Raw genomic sequence first — 14,719 nt, 5'->3', positions numbered from 1 at the left:
CCCCCCCCTTTTTTTAGTGTTTATTTATTTTTGAGAGAGAGAGAGAGAGACAGAGTCTGGGGGGGGGCAGGGCAGAGAGAGACAGAGACACAGCCTCTGTCTCTACTTTAGGCAGTAAGGTGAGAAGAGGGAGGGACCCTGGCCCCCAGTATCCCAGAAGAAAAAATGTTTCTGGTAAGTGTTAGAAACATGACCGGCAGTCTCTAAAATCCACTACCTGCCTCGAGGAGCAAATTTAAATGTATATATGTATACACACACGTATTTTTCCGAGATAACGCACAACGAATACGAAATATTTGTCAAGATGGAAGAGAAAGCTAAGAAAAAAATTGGGCCCGCTGAGAAAAGTCCCCAGTGTCAGGATCAGTAACGATGTGCTCACCCAGTGAGCTCCCGACTTTTGCACCATGGTGATGGTGACAGTGACGGCGACCATAGCTGATGTCCTGGAACACTCGCAGTGGGCAGCCAGGGTGCTAAGTCCTTTTGAAAATCAGTTTCATTCCCTCAACAGCCCTATGCCGTAGAGTCTGTTATTTGAGGATGAAATGACTGAGGGACTAAGTCACTCGCCTCAGCTCATGTGACCGGCAGATGGTGGAGCTGGGATTTGAACCAGCTTCTTGTTCCTGAAGCCGTGCTCTTAGCCACTGTGGAGAGCCACCTCCACGGAGAGCTTTGTAGAAAGACAGAGTCCCAGATGCCTCCTCAGGGAGGCTTGGGATGCACCCAGGAAACTGTGTGGCCCGGCTGTGCCTGATTCAAGATGGCGGACGGCGGGGAGCCTTCTGACCCACCACGCGGTCTTGGGTCCCAGGGCCCCACGAGGGTGAAGTGCCGGATAACAGGTCTCTTTTCCTTTGACCCTAGGGAACTTTCTGTCCTCTCTGCATCTCACTCGCTTTAGCTTTTACAGTTCTTTCCTCTTGTTTTCTTGAGGCCAGCTTTTGCTGAGATAAAATTCACATTCAGTCCACCCATTGAAGGGGTTACGATTCAGTGGTTTTTAGTATGTTCACAGAATTGTGCCGTTGTCACCACAATGAACCTGAAAACACCGTCGCTGCCACAAGAAAGCCTGTACCCGTTAAGGGTCACTCCTCATTCCTCCCTCCCCCCAGCCCTGGGGGGCCAATAATTGGTTTTCTGTGTCTACGAATTTCCCTATTCCTGACGTTTTGTATAAATGGGGCCATACACCATGTGGTCTTTTATGATTGGCTTCATTAACTTATCATCACGTTTTCAAGATTTATCCATGTTGTAACACGTGTCAGTCAGTGCTCCATCCCTTTATATCCCTAAATAATATTCTGGTGTGTGGCCACACCATATTTTACTTATCCATGGATAAGCAGGTGGACCTTTGGGTTGTTTCCACTCTGGGGCTATTATCTTTCTTCTTCGTTTATATATACACCTTTTTTTTTTTTTAATGTTTATTTTTGAGAGAGAGAGAGAGAGAGAGAGAGACAGCATGACTGGGGAAGGGGCAGAGAGAGAGGGAGACAGAACGTGAAGCAGGCTCCAGGCTCTGAGCTGTCAGCACAGAGCCTGACGTGGGGCTCAGACCCATGAACTATGACATCATGACCTGAGCTGAAGTCAGACACTCAACCGACTGAGCCACCCAGGTGCCCCTCTGCTTGGTTTATAAAAAGAAGACGCCTTTCCAAGCCAATTTAATTTTCCTGTTAGCTTTCTGAGGTTACTATTAATTTGCATTATTCATGTTGGCTTTTTAAAAAATAAAGTTTATTCATTTATTTTTAGAGAGAGGGAGGGAGAGAATCCCAAGCAGGCTCCCCAAGTTGTCAGCACAGAACCCAATGCTGGGCTTGAACTCACAAACCATGAGATCATGACCTGAGCCGAAATCTAGAGTTGGAAGCTTAACCAACGGAGCCACCCTGACGCTCCTATTTTGGCGTTTTTGATCTGAGGTCGGAATTAAGAGTCAGGCTGAAATTGGGACAGAGGATCAGAACTTGGAGGAGAAGGGTCAGAGACAGGAGTGGACTGAGGAGGTCAGAATCCAGAAGCCAAATACGGCTGTGTGGTCCGAGGTCAGATCCGGAGAACACTGGGCCGGATAGCCTGACGTCAGAATTTGTGGGTCAGAAGTTAATGTTCAGGGACAGCGCTGTCTAACCTGGGGAGCCGAGATCATGAAAGTGAGGGGGGGGTCAGAGGTCAGGGGGATGGTCCAAAGTCAGAGAGTCAGAGGCTATGAAGGTGAAGGAAGAGGGAGTCGGCAGTCAGACACGGGTCAGAGGCCAGAGGGTGGAGAAAGTCAGAGGTAGAAAGGCAGCAGTGTTGATGGTAGGAGATTTCAGAGGTCAGGGGTTAGATACACGGGTCAGAAGTCAAGGCCATGGCAGGCAGCCGACTTGGTTTCAGGTCCGGCAGGGTTAGAAGTCAGATGGGAAAGGTGAGAGGTCTTGATGATGGGGAAGAGGGGCTCAGAGGTCAGGCTGAGCCCTCCTCCCCCCTCTCCCCTCCACCCCCCCACCCCCACCCCGCAGGCTGGCAGAGCCCCCTGAGCAGACGGGGACGCTGACGCGGCCCGGACGCAGGGGCTGCTGCGGGAGGTGCCCCCCACGCCTGCGCCGCTGGCCCCAGTTCTGGGGGGCGCCGGTGACCGCCTTCATGGGCAACGTGGTCAGTTACCTCCTCTTCCTGCTGCTCTTCGCCCACGTGCTGCTCGTCGACTTCCGGCCCGAGCCGCCCGCCGCCCCGGAGCTGCTGCTCTACTTCTGGGCCTTCACCCTGCTCTGCGAGGAGTTCCGCCAGGGCCTGGGCGGCGGCTGGGGCAGCCTGGCCACCGGGGGGCCCGGCCCGGGGCCCCGCCGGGCCCCGCTGCGCCACCGGCTGCACCTCTACCTCGCGGACGCCTGGAACCAGTGCGACCTGGTGGCCCTCACCTGCTTCCTCCTCGGCGTGGGCTGCCGGTGAGTGTCCCCGTGACCTTGGGCCGCGGGCCCTCCCCGCTGGGCTGGAGCCAGCTCCGCTTTTTCTTGAAAAGCAGGCAACCCCTTCTTGCTGGAAGGCACCCACCGCGGACCCGCGGGCCCCCAGCAGTTTGCTCGCTCGCGTGCGGGAATCCGGCTTGAGGGACGTGGGGATCGGGGCAAGAACCGCACTGTGGTTGTTGCTGTTCTAGATCTGCAGGCTCTCGGGCTTTTCTCTAGTCCTCGAACCTGGCCCCACAGCTGCAGCACCAGCTGGTGGACCGGAGTCCTCCCCCCAGACACCCGGCCGGGCGCGGACACCACCCTGGCCTTCTCCCCTCCTCTGTCCTCCTGCCCGCCCCCCCCCCCCCCATCGGGTCCCCTCTCCCTCCCGCCCCCTCGCCCCAGCCTCCTGGATGCCCCTCTTCCCTCCAGTCCATCTCCCGTGGGGCCCACAAGGGTCTTTCTACTCCCAGAACTGACCCGTGGCTGCCCAGCACCCCTGCACTTGGCACTGGGAGCCCTGGACGGTCCTGGCGCGCCCATCTCTCCCAGCCTGTGCCCCCATTTCTTCCTCTTTTCGTCATCCGGGCTCCGGCCCCTCCAAGCAGCTCGCAGTTCCTTCCTCACAGCCACGGGGGCTTTGACCTTGATCCTAAATATTTTCAATCTGTGCAATTACACAATTGGAATCAGAATTTGACCAGGACAGATGAGTTCTTATCAAGGAAGTGTTTTCCAGTTTCTTCAAACTTCCTCGGTCAGTTTTATATGCAAGGCAGTTAAACTAATTAATTTTCTTTTTCCTTCTTTCCTTTTTCTTTTTTTCTTCTTTCTTTCTTCTTTTTTTTTTTTAATGTTTATTTATTTTTGAGAGAGGGAGAGAGAGAGCACGCACAAGCAGGGGAGGGAGACACAGAATCTGAAACGGGCTCCAGGCTCCAAGCTGTCAGCACAGAGCCAGAGGTGAGGCTTGAACTCAGGAACCCTGAGATCATGGTCTGAGCTGAAGTCGAGGCTTCACCGACTGAGCCACCCAAGCACCCCATATTGTTATTTTTATTTTCAGTTTCTGAAATTACTTCAACTTCGTCAATTATTATTTGGGTTAAGTTGTACCACAAATATTGGGCTCATCATTTGTGTTATTGTCTGTATCGAATTTTGCCCAAACCTAGGTTCTGGGTTTGTGAATTTTACTTTGTGGCTTTGATTCATTCGTGTCCAGTTTTCCTGGGTCAAATTTTATAGATTCACATTTATATTTAAGTTTTTTAAATTAAAAAAAATTTGGGGCGCCTGGGTGGCGCAGTCGGTTAAGCGTCCGACTTCAGCCAGGTCACGATCTCGCAGTCCGTGAGTTCGAGCCCCGCGTCGGGCTCTGGGCTGATGGCTCAGAGCCTGGAGCCTGTTTCCCATTCTGTGTCTCCCTCTCTCTCTGGCCCTCCCCCGTTCATGCTCTGTCTCTCTCTCTGTCCCAAAAATAAATAAACGTTGAAAAAAAAAATTTTAAATTAAAAAAAATTTATTTTAGAGAGAGAGAGAGGGGCAAGTGCAAGAGTGGGGGAGGGGCAGAGAAAGAGAGAATCTTAAGTAGGCTCCTCGCTCAGTGCAGAGCCTGACTGGGGGTTTGATTCCATCACCCTCGTGAGTTTGAGCCCCGCATCGGACTCTCTGCTGTCAGTGCAGTGCCCGCTTCGGATCCTCCGTCCCCCTTTCTCTCTCTGTCCCTCCCCCGCCCTCCAAAAATGTATAAACATTAAAAGAAAAAAAATTGTCAGGAATTCACCTCAAATATTTCTGTCGCCAAGACTGGGCTGTGTAATGTTAGTTCATTTCTTCCATGGTTTCCAGATCATACTGTGTGGTGCCCAGGGAAAGGGCAGGGGCATGTCAACACATCCTTGGGGACAAATTGTCGTGTCTTTGAGTCTCGCTGTTCCCCTTTCTCGAAACACTTTTCCCTCTTCTCCTTGGCCAAGCCAATGCCTCCGCTTCCTTTAGGCCTCAGTTTTGCTCCCTCCGTCTCTGGAAGGCTTCCTTTATCCTTGCCAGACTCCGGGTCCCTCCCGTGTGCCTCCCTCCTGTCCTGAGGTCACCCCAAATGGTGCTCTCAGTATGGCTTGTGCTGTCTTTTTCCTCACACAAGATTATAAACACGACAGCATCTCCCAGCAACTTAAAATGTCTTTGAACATTTTTTTTGAGAGAGAGGGAGAGGGAGACAGAATCCCAAGCAGGCTCTGTGCTGTCAGCGCAGAGCCCAATGCGGGGCTCGAACTCACGACCCCTGAGATATGACCTGAGCCGAAATCAAGAGTCGGACGCTTAACCGGCCGAGCCACCCAGGCGCCCCACATTCTGCCTGTTCTTTTTCTGTGCTTTTACGTGGACAGAGACACATACGTTTACACACAAATGACATTATATTTGCGGTATTTTTCGCCAACTTTTTTTTTCCCTCTTCGGTATGTCCTGCCATCCTTTCCATGACCGTGTTTGCAGATATACCTTGGTCTTTGAATATGTGTCACCCGGTTCCAGAAGAAGGGGGTTTCAGCCGCCGTTGGCTACAGATTAGACAAGACCGACTTCTCCTGGCCAGAATGTATTGAATGAATGAGTTCTTTTCATAAGGCAGGGAGACTGAATTTCTAAACTGGAAGAGGTAGAAATCTGGCCGAAAGTCTTGCCACAAAGTCTCTTTCATTTTCTACTCAAGATAACAGGAAGTTCTAATCAGGTATTAGCTGATGAGGTTTCTTTCTTTGTATTTTTTTTTTTAAATAAAGTCCCAGGGGCGCCTGGGTGGCTCAGTTGGTTCAGCGACCGGCTTCGGCTCAGGTCATGATCTCACTGTTCGTGGGTTCGAACCCCACGTCAGACTCTGTGCTGACAGCTCAGAGCCTGGAGCCTGCTTCGGATTCTGTGTCTCCCTCTCTCTCTGCCCCTCCCCCACTTGTGCTCTGTCTCTCTCTCTCTCTCTCTCTCTCTCTCTCTTTCAAAAATAAACATTAAAAAAAATACATGTTCGTTTATGTTTGTTGATCTTTTACATATGTGTATGGGTAGGTGCTCTCTGAACCCTTGTTATTGTTTTTCTTTTTAAGTTTATTTATTTATTTGTTTATTTTGAGAGAGAGAGTGTGGGAGGGGCAGAGAGAGAGAGAGAATCCCAAGGAGGCTCTACACTGTCAGCCGACTTGAACTCAAGATCCATGAGATCGCCACCTGAGCCAAAGCCAAGAGTCAGATGCTTAACCAACTAAGCCACTCAGGTGACCCTGTTTTTTTTTAAGGTTTTTTTTTTTTAATGTTTGTTTATTTTTGAAGGAGAGAGAGACAGAGTATGAGTGGGAGAGGGGCAGAGAGAGAAGGAGACATGGAATCCGAAGCAGGCTCCAGGCTCTGAGCTGTCAGCACAGAGCCCGACGTGGGGCTTGAACTCACAAACTGTGAGATCATGACCTGAGCTGAAGTCAGTCACTCAACCAACTGAGCCACCCAGGCACCCCTAAAGAATTTTTTTTAATCATTTATTTTTGAGAGAGAGAGTGGGGGAGGGGCAGAGAGAGAGGGGCGGGGAGACACAGAATCTGAAGAAGGCTCCAAGCTCCAGGCTGTCAGCACAGAGCCTAATGGGGGGCCCAAACCTACGAACCATGAGATCATGACCTGAGCTGAAGTCGGACGCTCAACCGACTGAGCCACCCAGGCGCCCCAGTTTTGTCAGATTTTAATGTGTTGCCTTTTACTCCGTTTTTAATCCATTCAGAGTTCAAGTACGTGATGCTGCAAAATAGGGATGTGATTCTTTATTTCCCCCATAGGATTGCTAAGGTTACTGGCCTTTGACCTTCCTCTGTGAATTGTGTGTTCTCTTTAACCACTCTCCCGTTAGGTCGTTTGTCTTCTGCTTACTGGTCTGCTGGAACTCTCTAGTGGGCCTCTTATAGGTTGGACAGGTATTCCGGCGGTTTTCCCAACTTGATTGTTACAGGGACCTCCCAAATTCTTGCCAAGGCCGTGGATTACGAAGCCGTTTTTAAGGGTGTGCGGGCGCCCCGCGGGGCTCAGCTTGGCCCTGTGAAACCTGGGTGAACCCCGGGGGAATCGGAGGGTCCCGGCTGCGGCCCCTCCCGAAGCCTGGTGTTGGTGACCCCTGCCGCGTCTCCTCGCACCCAGGCTGACCCCCGGCCTGTATGACCTGGGCCGCACTGTCCTGTGCCTCGACTTCATGGTCTTCACGCTGCGGCTGCTGCACATCTTCACGGTCAACAAACAACTGGGGCCCAAGATCGTCATCGTGAACAAGATGGTGAGGGGGGCGGGGCACGGGGGCGGGTCCAGAGGAGGGAAGGGGCGGGGCAGGGAGGCTGGGAACACGTGCAAGGAACAGAGTGGGGGTGGAGCCTCGGTCGCAGGGGGCGGGGCCAGACTTCGTCTCGTTTCCCGCCCCCCTCCCCCGCACAGATGAAGGACGTGTTCTTCTTCCTCTTCTTCCTCGGTGTGTGGCTGGTTGCCTACGGGGTGGCCACGGAGGGGCTCCTTAGGCCCCGGGATCGTGACCTCCCGAATATCCTGCGCCGTGTTTTCTACCGGCCCTACCTGCAGATCTTTGGGCAGATCCCCCAGGAGGACATGGATGGTATGGAGGATGAGAGGGCTTGACACCCTCCCTCGGGGCTCCCTACCAGTCCCCCTGTCTCTGGGTCTCTATACCCCTCTCTTTAAGTCTCTGCCTCGCTCTCCCTAGGTCTCTGAGTGGCCCCGTGCCCCCCGCTCCATCTCTATGGGATTCTGTCTCCCTCTCTCAGGGTCTCTGCTCCCCCACGCCCCCCTGAATTTCTGTTTTTCTTCGGTCTCTGTCTCCCTGGCCCCACCTCTGAGTGTCTCCCTTTACAGTGGCCCTCATGGAGCATGTCAACTGCTCGTCGGAGCAGGGCTTCTGGGCACGCCCGTTGGGGGCCCAGGCAGGCTCCTGCGTCTCGCTTTATGCCAACTGGCTGGTGATTCTCCTCCTCATCATTTTCCTGCTCGTGGCCAACATCCTGCTGCTGAATTTGCTCATCGCCATGTTCAGGTGAGGCCTGACTGCTCTCTGATCTGACCTCACCCAGCATGACCCTTGACCGCAGCGTGACCCTCCATCCCAGCTTGACCCTGTCCCCAGCATGATTGGTGATTCGAGCCTAAGCAATTCTGTCTTTAGTCCTTGAATTCTCACTCGGATCTAATGCTGGCTTGGGGGGCACCTGGGCGGCTCAGTCAGTTAAGCGTCTCTTGATTTGGGTTCAGGTCTCCCGGTTCATGAGTTGGAGCCTCGCATCGGGCTCTGTGCTGAGAGAGAGGAGCCTGCTTGGGATTCTCTCTCTCCCTCTCTCTTTGCCCCTTCCCCCTGACTCTCTCTCTCAAAGTAAATGAATAACCTTAAAAAAAACAATAGTGAAATACCAGTTCATATCATACCAACTAACTCTGATGGCTATAGTTTTGTTTTTAAGTTTATTTTGAGAGAGAGAGAGCACAAGCAGGGGAGGGGAAGAGAGAGAGAGGGAGAGAGAGAAGCCCAGGTAGGCTCTGCTCCGTCAGCTTGGAACCATGTGATCATGACCTGGGCTGAAACCAAGAGTCAGATGCTGAACCGACTGAGCCACCCAGGCGCCCCTCACTCTGGTTTTGGTTTGCGTTGCCCTAATGACCAATGATGGTTAGCATCTTTCCATGTGCTTATCGTCCATTGCACTTCTTCTTTGGAGAAATGTCTGTTCAGGTCGTTTGCCTGTTTATAAACTGGGTTGTCTTTTTGTTGTTGAGTTGTAGCAATTCTTTACATATTTTGGTTGTAAACTCCTATCAGATATGTGATATGTAAATAATTTCTCCTTTTCTGTTGGTTGTCTTTTCCTGTTCTTGACAATCCCGTTTAATGCACAAAAGCTTTAAATTTTATTAACTGTACTATTGGTGTCATATCTAAGGACTCATCAGTAAATCCAAGGTCATAAAGATTTACTCCTATGTTTTATAGTTTTAGCTCTTCTATTCAGGTTGTTGGTCTGTTTCAACTCGATTTTTGTACATGGTATGAGCTAGGGGTCCAACTTCATGCTTTTTGGCTTGCAGAAATCCAGTACTTACAGGTCTGTGTTCAAGAGACTGTTTTTTCCCCATCGAGTGGACTTATCACCCTTGTTAAAAATCATTTGGCCGGGGCGCCTGGGTGGCTCAGTCGGTTGAGCTTCCGACTTCGGCTCAGGTCATGACACAGAATCGGAAGCAGGCTCCAGGCTCTGAGCTGTCAGCACAGAGCCCCATGCGGGGCTCAAACCCACGAACTGCGAGATCACGACCTGAGCCAAAGTTGGACGCCCGACCGACTGAGCCACCCAGGCGCCCCTCAACATACCTCTTTTGAGGGGAAAGGGGACACAATTCAACTCCTAATGCTCATAGATGTATAGGTTTATTTCTGGACCCTTATGTCTGTTCCATTGGTTGATATGTCTATCTTATGCCAGTACAACCACACTGTTTTGATTGTGTAGGAAATTTTGAAATTAGGAAGTGTGAGTCCTTCAACTTTGTTCTTTTTCAAGATTGTTTTGGCTACTCAGGGTCTCTTGCAATTCCCTATTCATTTGTGGATCGGCTTTTACTTTTCTGCAGAAAAGGCTGTTGGAATTTTTGTGTGAATTGTGTTGAATCTGTAGATTGCTTTGGATAGTATTGGGATGTTAACAATAGTAAGTTTTTGTATTCACGAACACAGGTTGTCTTTCCATGTGTTTAGATGTTCTTTTAAATATCTTTTAGTTTTGTTTTGTAATTTTCAGTGTAGAAGTCTTTTGCCTTGGTTAAATTTATTCCTAGGTGTTTTATTCTTTTAGATTCTATTATAAATGGAATTGCTTTCTAAATTTCCTTTTTGGATTGTTCATTGCAGGTGTATGGAAACACAGTTGATTTTTGGTTGGTGATCTTCTACCCTGCAACTTTGCTGAATTTGTTTGTTATTGTGATTCTCTGAGATTTTTTAGAAAATGTTTTATTTTATTTATTTATTTTTTTGAGAGAGGGCAAGTGGGGGAGGGGCAGAGAGAGGAGGACAGAGGATCTGAAGCAGGCTTTGTGCTGGCCGCAGAGAGCCTGATGTGGGGCTCCAGCTCACGAACTGCGAGATCCTGGCTTGACCCAAAGTCTGACGCTAAACCAACTGAGCCAACTAGGTGCCCCTCTGAGATTTTTGATATATAGAAGCATGTCATTTGTGACTAGAAATAGTTTTACTTCATTTCCAATTTGGATGCGTTTTCTTTTTCTTGTTTAATTGCTCTGGCTGGCACTTTCAGTACAATGATGAATAGCATGGTGAGACTGGGCATCCTTGTCTTATTCCTTATTTTAGCAGGAAGTTTTCAGTCTTTCTTCATTGAATATTTTGTAGGCTTTAGGTTTTTCATAATTATCCTTTACTATGTTGAGGAATTTTCCTTTCAGTCCTGTTCTAAGTCAAAAGGAAAAAAAATTTTTTTTTTTTTTTTTATCACAAAAGGGTGTTGGATTTTGTCCTACGCCTTTTCTGTGTCTCTATGTCAGTTGAGATGATCATGTGAGATAATCATGGGGTTTTTTTTGTTTTTTTTTTTTTGTTTTTTTTTTTTTGCTCTATGAAGGCGGTGTGTTGTATTGATTTTTGTATGTTGAACCACCTTTGTATTACTGGGATAAATCACTTGGTCATGGTGTATAATCCTTTTAATATGCTGCTGAATTCGGTTTGCTAGTATTTTGTTGAGGGTATTTGCATGTATATTCATAAAAAATATTTATCTGTAATTTTGTTTTCTTGTGATCTCTTTATCTGGGTAACCTCATTGGCCTCATAGAATGAGTCAGGAACTGTTCTGTCAATTTTTTTGGAGAATTTGAGAAGAATTGGTGTTAATGCTTGCTTGCTTGCTTGCTTGCTTGCTTTTTTGACTATTTGGTAAAATTCACCCGTGAAAATATCTGGGCCTGGGCTTTGTTGTTGTTGGGACATTTTTTGGTGAGTGATTCAATCTGTTTACTTATTATAGGTCTTTTGAGGTTTTCTGTTTCTTCTTGAGTCAGTTTTGGTGATTTGTGTGTTTCTAGGAATTTGTCCCATTTATTTCATTTAGGTTATCTAATTTGTTGGCATACAATTGTGACAGTGTTCTCTTTTTATTTCTGTAAGGTCGGTAGTAATGCCCTCATTTTCATTCTGATTATAGCTATTTGTGTTCAGCTGACTTTTTTTTTTTTTTTTTTTTTTTTTTCTTTTTATGAGAGAGGAAGAGGGAGAGAGAGGGAGAGGGAGAGAGAGGCAGGCTGAGAGAATCCCAGGCAGGCTCCACGCTCAGCATGGAGCCTGACACAGGGTTTGATCTCACGACTGTGAGCCCCTGTGAGCCGAAATCAAGAGTTGGACTGCTAATTCATGACACCATCCCAACTTGACTCCGGACATCTGACCCTTGGCCCTCCTCACCCAGCTTCTAAGTGCATCCTGTAATACCTCTGACTTTATGGATTCCAATATCTGCCTGGTGCCTTGGACTTCAAACATATTGTTCAACATCTAACGTTGGTCTCTTGCTGGCTTTGACCTCTGGTGACCCTTGACCTCTCGTCCCCATAGCTACACCTTCGGCAAAGTACAGGGAAACAGCGACCTCTATTGGAAGGCGCAGCGCTACAGCCTCATCCGGGAATATCACTCTAGGCCTGCACTGGCCCCGCCCCTTATCGTTGTCTCGCACGTGCGCCTCCTCATCCGCCGACTACGCAGGCGCAGGGCCAGCTTGCCGTCCTCCCCGATCTTCGAACATTTTCGTGAGAGCGGGATTTGGTGAAAAACACAGGGGACGGGACCTGGAGAGAAAGAAGAGCATAGACAGGCGGGGGAAGGATACCCAGGTTCACTAGTGGGGCGGGTGTGCAATATTAGGGGGCGTGGCCTGGGAGGGCTCCCTCGGGATGCTTTGGGTAGGGAGGCGAGGTCGAGGACTCCATCCTTACTCCGCCCTCCAGGGGTCTACCTTTCGAAGGAAGCAGAGCGGAAGCTGTTGACATGGGAGTCGGTGCAGAAGGAGAATTTCCTGCTGGCACGTGCCCGGGACAAGCGCGAGAGCGACTCAGAGCGTCTGAAGCGCACTTCGCAAAAGTGAGGGCGGGGCGGGCCTGGGACTGGGCCTGGGACTGGGCTTCCTGCTTCGGGGGCGGATCTTGTGACTTGGGTTGAGTGGAACCCGGGGCTGGACTAGAGAAGAGCGGTGCTCCAGGTGGAGCCTGCGTGGGACAGGGTCCTGGAACTTTGGGGAGGAAGGCGGGCCTGGGGGGGGGCGGGGCTTCCCGAGGGCGGGGCTGGTGGGCTGGTGGTACTGGCCTGATGCCCTAGTTTGTCCCGGGTTGCAGGGTGGACACGGCATTGAAGCAGTTGAGACAGATCCGCGAGTATGAGCAGCGTCTCAAAGGGTTGGAACGGGAGGTGAGGACTTCCGGACCGGGCTGGGGGAGTATGGTCGGGGTGTGGGGTTTTGGTCTCGTTCCTTTACGTCCCTCCTGCTCCCAAGGTCCAGCACTGCAGCCGTGTCCTGGGCTGGGTGGCGGAAGCCCTGAGCCGCTCGGCATTGCTGCCCCCCGGGGGGCCACCGCCTCCAACCCCACCTGGGCCCAAAGGTCAGTGTTGTAGGGTCCACCTGTGTCTATCCCTAGCCTCTGTCACCACCACCGTGCTTTCTGGGTCCTGTGTTCCTCGATGCCTGAGTGTTTTTCTTACTTTGCCGCCCTTCCTTTGGCCCTGGGTCATTCTCTCAGTCTCCTTTGGGCTTTTCATCCTTCTTGCTTCTTTTTTTTTTTTTTTTTTTTTTGCCACTTTTCCATTTTTTTTTCTGTCCTCTCCATCCCCACCATCTGTTCTCTCTTCTCTCTCTTCCCCCAGACTGACCCCTGCTGGCAGACTTCAAGGAGTAGGCCCATAGGGCGTTTTTACTCCCCAAGTCCTAGCTGGTCTTGGACCCTTGCACCTCCTGGCCTTGTCCTCGAGGTGGGCCCCATGCTCATGGAGGACCACCTGGGCTGCTGTCAGGACCACCTCAGGGAGTGTCATCCGTTGGGACCACGGCAGGCCTGGTTCCCCACAGAACCAGTCCCAATCTAGAAGGATCGGCCTCTGGAACCCAGGCATTGACCTTCTGAAGGTCCTGCCACAGCCCACTGGGCAGAAGGCTGCAGGGTCCTTGGGATGCAGGGACCACAGATCCTACTTGTAGCTCCCCACACTGGGGAAATAAAGCCATGTGAGAGGAGTAGAGTCTGCTGCTTGATTCTTGGGGAAATGATGAGTGTGTACCATTTGCTGGGCCAGGGCCGGGTTTGGGGTCATTGAGAAGTTTGTTGCTGTATTTTAGATAATTCCGGGTCTGTTCCCCCATCCCAGGTCCACTGTTGCTGTCTGATTTAGGCCCAGCATCTCTCTCTCTCTCTCTTTTTTTAATGTTTATTTTTGAGAGAGAAAGAATGCAAGCAGGGGAGAGGCAGATAGAGGATCTGAAGCGGGCTCTGTGCTGACAGCAGAGAGCCCATTGTGGGGCTTGAACTCACAAACCGTGAGGTCATGACCTGAGCCGAAATCGGACACTTAGCTGACGGAACCACCCAGGTGCCCCCAGGCCCAGCACATCTTAGCACTATTTTGTTGGTTTTCACTTTGGTGGGACAAAAAACCCCAACCATCTGCACCCCCTTAGTTTTTCCTTTCCAGTGGAAAAAGAACTCAGTGATAATAAGCAAATTATTTCCTGGAGAGGGGGTGGGTGGGTGCTGCGTACATCTGCTTTGGCAAGAGGGGAACAGATGATGCAAATTTGAGAAGCTCACTGCAGAAACGTCTTTAAAGAGTCTAATTAGTGGGAAATTGCAGGCCACGCACACATGGAATTGAGGCAAATATGCGTCATTATACATGCAGTTTAACTAAACAACCCATAACAACCTAAACTGGTAATGACAAGACTGAACTGACAGCAGTTATTAAATAGCAAGAAAACCACCAACAACCATCACATCCAAAAATCAAAACCAAAACATCCTTCCTCCAAATTGGAAGAATTCCAACTATCTGCCACCTTCGGGTGCAAAATAGCTTTGAAATATTGCCAAGTGTTGTGTGGCAACCAGATTTCTCCGGAAGATGCTGAATTCTCACTAGCCCAAGTAGTAATAATATAAACGATGGTGGCAATATTAATACAGCACTGTTTGAAATTTTAAAATTTTCTAATTGCTTATTGCTGGTCTGCAGAAATACTGCTGATTTATTTTGTTCATTGATGTACTTTGCTAAATTCACTAGTATAATTTTCGCAGGTTCTTTGGGATTTTCTTTTTTTCTTAATTTGTAAAAAAATTTAATTTTTTTAATGTTTATTTTAGAAAGGAAGAGAGAGAAAAAGCGAGTGAGCAGGGGAGGGGCAGAGAGAGAGGGAGACACAGAATCCGAAGCAGGCTCCAGGCTCTGAGCTGTCAGCACACAGCCCGATGGATGTGGGGCTCGAACTCACAAACCGGGAGATTATGACCTGAGTCGAAGTCAGACACTTAAACGACTGAGCCACCAGACGTCCCCTATCCCCCCAAATTTTTTATTAGAGAGTGAACATGAGCAGGGGAAGGGCACAGATTTTTTTTCCAGTTTATTATTTATCCAGTTCCAGAAGTGTTCACTCCAAACAGGAACC

At 49.8% G+C, this 14,719-nt stretch overlaps 1 protein-coding gene across 1 annotated transcript in view; it reads left to right on the top strand.

Moving 5' to 3' along the window:
• Positions 1 to 13,278, top strand: part of TRPM4 (transient receptor potential cation channel subfamily M member 4) — a 37,876-nt gene extending 24,598 nt beyond the window's left edge. The window contains exons 17-25 of the mRNA XM_047077662.1: positions 2,529 to 2,954; positions 7,140 to 7,272; positions 7,428 to 7,602; positions 7,860 to 8,037; positions 11,620 to 11,813; positions 12,012 to 12,144; positions 12,396 to 12,468; positions 12,554 to 12,659; positions 12,922 to 13,278. Coding sequence (XP_046933618.1) covers positions 2,529 to 2,954; positions 7,140 to 7,272; positions 7,428 to 7,602; positions 7,860 to 8,037; positions 11,620 to 11,813; positions 12,012 to 12,144; positions 12,396 to 12,468; positions 12,554 to 12,659; positions 12,922 to 12,926 — 1,423 coding nt within the window. The 3' untranslated portion in view covers positions 12,927 to 13,278. The remainder of the gene's footprint in view (positions 1 to 2,528; positions 2,955 to 7,139; positions 7,273 to 7,427; positions 7,603 to 7,859; positions 8,038 to 11,619; positions 11,814 to 12,011; positions 12,145 to 12,395; positions 12,469 to 12,553; positions 12,660 to 12,921) is intronic.
• Positions 13,279 to 14,719: the final 1,441 nt, after the last annotated feature.

The sequence above is a fragment of the Lynx rufus genome, unplaced genomic scaffold, assembly GCF_022079265.1.
Source record: "Lynx rufus isolate CCGP_SWC_20201006 ecotype Redwood Valley unplaced genomic scaffold, mLynRuf1.p SCAF_16, whole genome shotgun sequence".
In the NCBI taxonomy this organism is placed as follows: domain Eukaryota; kingdom Metazoa; phylum Chordata; class Mammalia; order Carnivora; family Felidae; genus Lynx; species Lynx rufus.
Note: the sequence above shows the minus strand (reverse complement) of the source record. Positions and strands in the feature narration are given on the sequence as shown.